General features: G+C 42.9%; 1 protein-coding gene across 1 annotated transcript; it reads right to left on the reverse strand.

The window, feature by feature from the left end:
* On the reverse strand, window positions 1–2350 carry LOC139422765 (growth arrest-specific protein 1-like). Its single transcript, XM_071174096.1, has one exon. The coding sequence runs from the start codon at window positions 1774–1776 to the stop codon at window positions 988–990; it is 789 nt and encodes a 262-aa protein (XP_071030197.1). The 5' UTR covers window positions 1777–2350; the 3' UTR covers window positions 1–987.
* Window positions 2351–10044: the final 7694 nt, after the last annotated feature.

A 10044-nucleotide genomic window follows, 5' to 3' on the forward strand; every position in this document is an offset into this window, starting at 1 on the left:
CAATCAAGAGTCAATATAATTTTAAGCAAGAACATTTATATTTTCACTAAAATACAATGTAGACAGTGAAGCATTTCATGACATTTCTATACAGTGCAAAAATCCTTAGCAGTAATAAACAAATAACTCTGGGAAAAAAAATCCATATCATACAATATACTGTACAATTTAACTTCACACATTTTGACATATAAAAATAATCTCCCTTAACTTGTTTTTTAACTTGATATTGATACTGAGCTTATGGAAATGTCTGGGACATGATTAAGGCTAATAATATTCAATAACAAATCAAACTGTGGTTAGGTAAATGTGTTTTACATCTGTCACTTAGATGATTACCAACTGACTAGAGCTTAAATGGCATCTTAATGAAATGTAGGCCTATGTCTATTGTCTAGCTCATAGTGAAAGAAAACTTGATTAGTCTGTCCCCATTTTCACCAAGTGATCAAGAACATGTTTTATACTGATGTTTTCACTATTGTCTTGAAACAGCATTATACATATGTACACTTACAAGTCACCTGGCTGTCCACATTAAAGAAAATTGTGTGTCAAACTTTTTGGGCTATTTTGTGAGACACAAGGTAATGAGAAGCTTATAGTAGGCCTAGAACATTCTTTAAGGTTTGGTTAAAACAATTACATATTTTAGAGGTGCACAGCTATCTGGAAATTAATCTATAAACTTTTGAGATTCACATAAAATGTATACATTTTAAATATAAACATTTGTGAGCAAGATGACCCATAGCCTATCAGCACAGAGACTGAGACCAGATAGAATGTTGAGAAGCCCCATTATGAAGACAGCAGAGCAAAGGCCAATAAATCTTCCAAACACACAAAGTATACGCTAAAGCAGGTGTGCTGGTGTTACAACACTTTCATGAGCTATTCTGTCTCTCTGTCAACGTTTCACAGGCCTCTCTATTTCTCTAACAACTTCCCCAACAGCTGAATCAACTTGGGTAGACTGCCCTATCAGATAAGACGCATTAGAACCAAAATGGTGGCCACAGTAGAAGTCCATACATTCCGACAGGAGGATTTAAGTGAATCAATAGCGTTTTCCACATAGACATAATCCTCCATATCATCATAATCATCTTCAGAGTCCGAATCAGAAAACCCGCTGCCTGCGTATCTGTCCATAGAGTCAAAGCAAAAGTTTTTCATACTAACTTTGACGTACTCGCATATCGTTCTCTCCGTGCCATCACAAACACAAGTATCAAGTTGTTGTGCTTTGGGCATATTGCGCATGTTGGCTATCACCCTCCTGCAATCGTCCGAACATCTCTCGCCTCCGAAAAGTTTACGACAGTGAAACAAATAGTCGCGCATTGCCGAGCTACATTGGTAATCGCTCTCGCACTCCCGCCGGGCTTCGGTGCAGCCCATGTTGCTCGTCCGAGGCAGGCACGGCTCTATGGCGCGTTTGGTGCTCCGGCAGACGGGGTCCGAGGCGCAGTCACAGTCCTCTAGAGACGGACCGGTCTCAGTTAGATTCAGCTGGATAAGGGACGAGATGCAGTGGCTGGGACACTTCTTCCTATCCCCGTTGATAACAGGCGCACAGGCGTAAAGGTATTGGTCATATGCGTAGTGACAATCCGGCTCTCCATGACACTTCATAATGGCTTGCCAACAGATGAGCCGACGACCATGAGTAGGGGACGCGATGCAAAGACAACCGAACAGGGCAAACGCACAGTATAAATACAAAGTCGGTCTCCCAGTCCACTTTATAAACCCGGCAAAACTTGCCATTTCGAAGTAGACTGATCCGAATAAACAAAAGACTTCAACATGTGGATTTGGTTATCAGTATATTCATCAAATATGTAAAAAAGAAGTCATCCAAATCCATTCCCTCCCATTCAGTACGCGCCAGTGGGGAATGAACGAGGTTCACCAAATAATGTGCAATGCAGTGATACCGTGTGAAAACCGCACATGGCCTGCAATTTGTTAATTTGAATTTTTCCCCGAGGTTTGATACACTGTTACAATACAAGTTCACAGGCACTCTCCACTTATCTTCACAGCAGTAGAGGCTTCACAATACTGAATTATTCAACTTCTGCGTTCCATTGCTTTGCCGCACGGACAAGATGAAGTAGAAAAAACAGTTCCGTCGTCGTTTTAACGTTCAGAAAGGCAAACTCCGTTCCAGGAAAAGTTTTATGATGTAGCCTAGGCTATCTGCGCAACTAGCATGCCATTCGGTGTCTTCTTTAGCTATACAATTATGTAAATGCATGAGGAATGCGATGAACGCTTCGCCCCATTGAAGACTGTGGAATGACTCTCTCGTTCGTCTGCGTCAGTTGACTAAAACCTCCTTGCCTTATTGGTCAAATTAGTTGTTGTGATTTGTTACATTGTTCAGGGCAGTGACGTGAAGGTGGAAACGTGACCAATGAATTAGCAGGGGAAAAGGGTTGTCACTAGCTTCCACAGCCACAAAGTCAGAAACCCCGCCCATTTCTACCGTTTATCTAATAAAATGTTCATTTTAAACCTAACCCTAACCTAACCACACTTCTAACCGTATGCCGAACCCCAACCTTAAATTAAGACCAAAAAGCAAATGTTTGTTTTCATGATCTTTTATGATGTTAACCCAGTGGCTGTGGAATCTAGTGTAAACCGGGGAAAAGGGATAGTAAAGATTTAACTCATTAATAACATTGTTATTATAGGCTAATATTTGTATTTATTGAACCTTTATTTAACTAGGCAAGTCAGTTAAGAACAAAGTCTTATTTACAATGACGGCCACACCCTAACCCTAGGCCAATTGTGCACTGCCCTATGAGACTCCCAATCACAGCCAATTGTGATGCAGCCTGGAATTGAACCAGGGTCTGTAATGACACATCTAGCAGTGTCTTAGACCGCTGCACCACTCGGGAGCCCCTAATAAACATGATCTGACTTCACATAACTTTTTCTTTATTTCAAAATGTTTACTTGTTGTCAATTATTCTCCCCAAACATTTCAAACATATGAAAATAAGACATAAAGGGTAGTCCAAGAAAATTCTGCCATCCATCACAGGAGACATGTAGTAGCCTAACCTGTACTTCAACTACCAGTGAAACAAAAACTGTGAATGTTGATTGACCTATAATCATACTGAATAAATTCTAAAGGTGGTGAAGGACAATGTCTTTAGAAACGTTATGGTCATGTTGACTAACTACCGTAGAGAGAGTCTGCATCCCAAATGGCACCCAATTCACTATATAATACACTAGTTTTCACCTCACAGCTGCTATAACACATGCTGCTGCTCCTGTCCACCCCTTCCCCCTCCCCTTTCCCTTCCCTTCCACCCTCCACACAACATAAGTGAGTATTAACACAAGCCTTAAGGGCCTTCCTATGTTACAGCACACGTGTGAATAACACCAGTCACCACATGTATGCCAATAAAGACATGCCAGCCAGGGAGGACAGAAGGGCAAAGAGAAAATAAGAAATAGAGCTGTAATCTTGTGAAAATAGAGCTTTGAAAAAAAGGAAGTATAACCTTCCTTCACCTGAAAAAAACAAACGCCTCATTTGTTGGCCTCATATATACTCAGCTATTCAACCCATAAGGATAGCAGTTATTTTTATAACATTACTTCCGAGTTGTTAATGGTTCATGAAAAGACTGTAGCCTACAGACCAGGGAGAGTGACAATGATCAACGGGGCAACAGTATCAAGGCGCTGCAAGTGAATGACTGAGTGAGTGGCCAAACCCAGAGCCACTATGTCTGAATACCAGTGAAATGTGATCATTGAGTCGTGGACACCGATGTCTTGCTACCCGATAAGCTAAACACCTTCTTCACCCGCTTTGAGGATAACACAGTGCCACCAACACAGCCCGCTCCCAAGGACTGTGGGCTCTCATTCTCCATGGCCAATGTGAGTAAGACGTTTAAGCGCGTTAACCCTCGCAAGGATGCCGGCCCAGATGACATCCTTAGCCACGTCCTCAGAGCATGCGCAGACCAGCTGGCTGGAGTGTTTATGGACATATTCAATCTCTCCCTATCCCAGTCTGCTGCCCCCACTTGCTTCAAGATGTCCACCATTGTTCCTGTACACAAGAAAGAAAAGGTAACAGAACTAACTTATGTCATCATGAAGTGTTTTGAGAGGCTAGTTATCACCTCTAACTAGGGTTGCAAAGGGTCAGCATTTTTCTGGAACTTTTCCAAGGGAGTTAAGCCCAGGAATTTTGGGAATTTTGCTTAAATTCATCAACAAAGTTAGCTTATAACAGTGAACCTTTTTTGTGGGATACATAAGGCAATTCTAGGTCTTGTGGCATATTTTGGTTAAACTATTCCCAATTCAATGGAATTACAACCCTCTGCATGCAAAGTGCATTCTTCCATCACATGTGCAGTGCAGTCTTCCATCACATACACAGCTGATTCTCAAGATCTTGCACACTAATGAGATGCTATTGAGCCCACACTACTACATTGTCTGAGCCAAGGACTACAGGCTTTCTGGTAAGTTTTGATTACAATACTTGGTCAGGTGAATATATTTAAATGACATACATGATTTTTTGTTAACTAGTAAATAGTAGCCCAGAGCAAAGTATGTTTAAATCATTTCTAACTTGTTAACAATTTCTGCTAGTTAGTTTTTGCTACCGTGTAGGTTTTAGTTTGCTTGAGCCTGCTAATTGAGGAGTGTTAATTCACCTGTTTTCATACGTTTCATTTTAAAGCATTTATCATACAAAGGAGTTGTTTAATCTAACTGCTTAACTATTTATCTGTACATGGAATTGTATTGTTATTTATTTTACAATTTTTTTTCTAATCTTTACAGGAAAATGCCACAGGCACTATCTGATGTGTGGAGACATTTCACTGCAGCTAATGTAGAAGGAAAAGCTGTGTACATTTGCAATTACTGTGCCAAATCATATCTAAAGAACACAGCAAATATGCATAATCATCTGGCCAAGTGCATAAAGTTCCCTCAGCGCTCACAACAAGCAACCTCTGACAAAAGTCCCTCTACTTCTATTTGAGGTGAAAATGATGAATACACAGCTCATGGTCCTCCTGGAATCAGATGTTTTTTTTGACTCAATGGAGGAATGTAGTCAGGGAACTGCTGATGAATGTCTTGCTCAAGCTCTGTATGCAGCTGATTCACCTCTGATACTCACAGGCAATGTGTATTGGAAGAGATTTCTGAATGTTCTTCACCCAGCATACACCCCTCCAACCAGCCATTCTTTATCTACTCATTTTCTGGATGCAGAGTTCAACAAAGTTCAAGTGAAGGTCAAGCAAATCATAGAGAAAGCAGACTGTATTGCAATCATCTCTAATGGGTGGTCGAATGTTCGTGGGCATGGAATAATTAACTACAACTCCACCCCTCATCCAGTATTCTACAAGAGCACAGACACAAGGGAAAACAGACACACCGGTCTCTACATTGCAGATGAGCTAAAGGCAGTCATCAATGACCTTGGACCACAGAAGGTATTTGCACTGGTGACAGACAATGCTGCGAACATGAAGGCAGCTTGGTCTAAGGTGGAGGAGTCCTACGTTCACATCACACCCATTGGCTCATGAATTGAATCTGCTCCTCAAGGACATCATAGCACTGAAAACAATGGATACACTCTACAAGAGATCCAAGGAAATGGTTAGATATGTGAAGGGTCATCAAGTTATAGCAGCAATCTACCTCACCAAGCAAAGTGAGAAGAATAAGAGCACCACATTGAAGCTGCCCAGCAACACCCATTGGGGTGGTGTTGTCATCATGTTTGACACTCTGCAGGAGGGGAAGGAGTCTCTCCAAGAAATGGCCATATCACAGTCTGCCGATATGGACAGCCCCATCAAGAGTATCCTCCTGGATGATGTATTTTGGGAGAGAGTGGTAAGCAGCCTGAAACTCCTGAAACCTATTTTTTAAATGTTTTTTATTTTATTGAACCTTTATTTAACCAGGTAGGCTAGTTGAGAACAAGTTCTCATTTACAACTGCGACCTGGCCAAGATAAAGCAAAGCAGTGCGACACAGTAGCCATTGGGGTAGCCATTGCACGGATTGAGGGAGATAATGCAATCCTGTCTGATGTTCAGACTCTGCTTGCAGATGTAAGAGAAGAAATCCGTACTGCCTTGCCCACTTCACTGTTGCTCCAAGCAGAGGAAACTGCAGTTCTGAAATACATCAGAAAGCATGAAGACTTCTGCCTGAAGCCCATACACGCCATAGTGTACATGTTGGACCCCAAGTATGCTGGCAAGAGTGTCCTGTCTGGTGTAGAGATCAACAAGGACCATGGTGTCATCACTACTGTGTCTCGCCACCTTGGCCTGAATGAGGACAAGGTTCTTGGCAGTCTGGCAAAGTACACTTTCAAGCAAGGCTTTTTGGATGGAGATACAACATGGCAGTCGTGCCAACATATCTCATCAGCCACCTGGTGGAAGGGACTTTGTGAATCTAAGGCTCTTTCCCCTGTTGCCTCCATCATCCTCCATTCCAACCAACATCAGCCGCCTCAGAACGCTACTGGTCCTTGTTTGGGAACACACACACCAAAGCACGCAACTGGCTGACCAATGCAAGGGTTGAAAAATTGGTGGCCATCCGTGCAAATTTGAGGCTTTTTGAGCCTGACAACGATCCATTCTCAACACGGTTGGAAAGTGACAGTGAAGATGAGGCCTCAGAGTCTGATGTTCAAGAGGTGGACATTGAGAAAGTCCAGGGAGAAGACATGGAAGGCTGAGAGGAAGACAACCAAAGCTTTAGTTTATAGACTATTATTTTACAGATGTATGTTGAAAACATTTTTAGGAGATGCGATGGATCTGTGGGGATCATTCAATATTCCCTTTCTTTTGTTGTTCATTGATGTCACGACTTCCGCCGAAGTCGGCTCCTCTCCTTGTTCGGGCGGTGTTCGGCGCTCAACGTCACCGGCTTTCTAGCCATCGCCTCTCCATTTTTCATCTATCCATTTGTTTGGTCTTTTTCCCTGCACACCTGGTTTTCATTCCCCAATCAATCTACATGTATTTATTCCTCTGTTCCCCATCATGTCTTTGTGTAAGATTGTTTGTGTTACGTGTAAATTATGTTAAACATAATTCTTGTGACTGTTTTGCGCGTTTTGCACTTTTGCCTAAATAAAGTGTGCGCCAGTTCACAAATCTCTGCTCTCCTGCACCTGACTTCACTACCAGTACGCACACATTCTGACAATTGAAATCATCCCATGTGAAGAGTTAACTAATTTAATGAAAGTTCAATTTGTAACAAATCTTTTTTACAGTTTCTATTGGAAGGATTTTCATCATTTGCAATTATGTCTACGTATGATAAGGTAAAATGTTTATGTTTCTGTCTCCATATGATATGGTAAATATGTCCAATGCAAAAAAACATCTACATTTAAATGGTATTAATATTAATTTGCATACAGTGGGGAGAACAAGTATTTGAAACACTGCCGATTTTGCAGGTTTTCCTACTTACAAAGCATGTAGAGATCTGTCATTTTTTATCATAGGGACACTTCAACTGTGAGAGACGGAATCTAAAACAAAAATCCAGAAAATCACATTGTATGATTTTTAAGTAATTAATGTGCATTTTATTGCATGACATAAGTATTTGATCACCTACCAACCAGTAAGAATTCCGTCTCTCACACACCTGTTAGTTTTTTTTAAGAACCCCTCCTGTTCTCCACTCATTACCTGTATTAACTGCACCTGTTTGAACTCGTTACCTGTATAAAAGCCACCTGTCCACACACTCAATCAAACAGACTCCAACCTCTCCACAATGGCCAAGACCAGAGAGGGTGTAAGGACATCAGGGATAAAATTGTAGACCTGCACAAGGCTGGGGTGGGCTACAGGACAATAGGCAAGCAGCTTGGTGAGAAGGCAACAACTGTTGGCGCAATTATTCGAAAATGGAAGAAGTTCAAGATGACGGTCAATCACCCTCGTTCTGGGGCTCCATGCAAGATCTCACCTCGTGGGGCATCAATGATCATGACGAAGGCGAGGGATCAGCCCAGAACTACATGGCAGGACCTGGTCAATGACCTGAAGAGAGCTGGGACCACAGTCTCAAAGAAAACAATTAGGAACACACTACGCCGTCATGGATTAAAATCCTGCAGCGCATGCAAGGTCCCCCTGCTCAAGCCAGCGCATGTCCAGGCCCGTCTGAAGTTTGCCAATGACCATCTGGATGATTCAGAGGAGTAATGGGAGAAGGTCATGTGGTCTGATGAGACAAAAATAGAGCTTTTTGGTCTAAACTCCACTCTCCGTGTTTGGAGGAATAAGAAGGATGAGTACAACCCCAAGAACACCATCCCAATCGTGAAACATGGAGGTGGAAACATCATTCTTTGGGGATGCTTTTCTGCAAAGGGGACAGGACGACTGCATCGTATTGAGGGGAGGATGGATGGGGCCATGTATCACGAGATCTTGGCCAACAACCTCCTTCCCTCAGTAAGAGCATTGAAGATGGGTTGTGGCTGGGTCTTCCAGCATGACAACGACCCGAAACACACAGCCAGTGCAACTAAGGAGTGGCTCCGTAAGAAGCAACTCAAGGTCCTGGAGTGGCCTAGCCAGTCTCCAGACCTGAACCCAATAGAAAATCTTTGGAGGGAGCTTAAAGTCCGTATTGCCCAGCGACAGCCCCGAAACCTGAAGGATCTGGAGAAGGTCTGTATGGAGGAGTGGGCCAAAATCCCTGCTGCAGTGTGTGCAAACCTGGTCAAGAACTACAGGAAACGTATGATCTCTGTAATTGCAAACAAAGGTTTCTGTACCAAATATTAAGTTCTGCTTTTCTGATGTATCAAATACTTATGTCATGCAATAAAATGCAAATTAATTACTTAAAAATCATACAATGTGATTTTCTGGATTTTAGATTCCGTCTCTCACTGTTGAAGTGTACTTATGATAAAAATGACAGACCTCTACATGCTTTGTAAGTGGGAAACCTGCAAAATCGGCAGTGTATCAAATACTTGTTCTCCCCACTGTATATTTCCGTTAATTCCCACGGAAAGTTTTCACCGCTGAATATTCCCCACAATGTGCAACCCTACCTCTACCTTACCTGACACCTTAGACCCACTTCAATTTGCTTACCTCCCAATAGATTCACATACGATGCAATCGCCATCACACTGCACACTGCCCTCTCCCATCTGGACAAGAGGAATACCTATGTAAGAATACTGTTCATTGACTATAGCTCAGCTTTCAACACCATAGTTCCCTCCAAGCTCATCATTATGCTTGGGGCCCTGGGTCTGAACCCCATCCTGTGCAACTGGGTCCTTAACTTCCTGACGGGCTGCCCCCAGGTGGTGAAGGTAGGAAACAACATCTCCACTTCGCTGATCCTCAACACAGGGGCCCCACAAGGGTGCGTGCTCTGCCCCCTCCTATACTCCCTCTTCACCCATGACTGTGTTGCCATGCATGCCTCCAACTCAATCATCAAGTTTGCAGATGAAACAACAGTAGTAGGCCTGATTACCAACAATGACGAGACAGCCTACAGGGAGGAGGTGAGGGCCCTGGCAGAGTGGAGCCATGAAAATAACCTCTCTCTCAATGTCAACAAAATGACGGAACTGATCGTGGACTTCAGGAAACAGCAGAGGGAGCACGCCCCTATCCAAATCGACAAGACCGCAGTGGATAAGTTGGAAAGCTTCAAGTTCATCGGCGTACACATCACTGACAATCTGAAATGGTCCACCGACACAGACAGTATGGTGAAGAAGGCGCAACAGCACCCCTTCAACCTCAGGAGGCTGAAGAAATTAAGCTTGGCCCATAAGACCCTCAGAAACTTTTACAGATGCACAATTGAGAGCATCTTGTCGGGCTGTATCACCGCCTGAAATGGCAACTCCATCACCGGGGGAACACTGCCTGCCTTCCAGGACACCTACAGCACCCGATAGGAAGGACAAAAGTATCATCAAGG

Source organism: Oncorhynchus clarkii, chromosome 12, assembly GCF_045791955.1.
Source record: "Oncorhynchus clarkii lewisi isolate Uvic-CL-2024 chromosome 12, UVic_Ocla_1.0, whole genome shotgun sequence".
Lineage (NCBI taxonomy): Eukaryota > Metazoa > Chordata > Actinopteri > Salmoniformes > Salmonidae > Oncorhynchus > Oncorhynchus clarkii.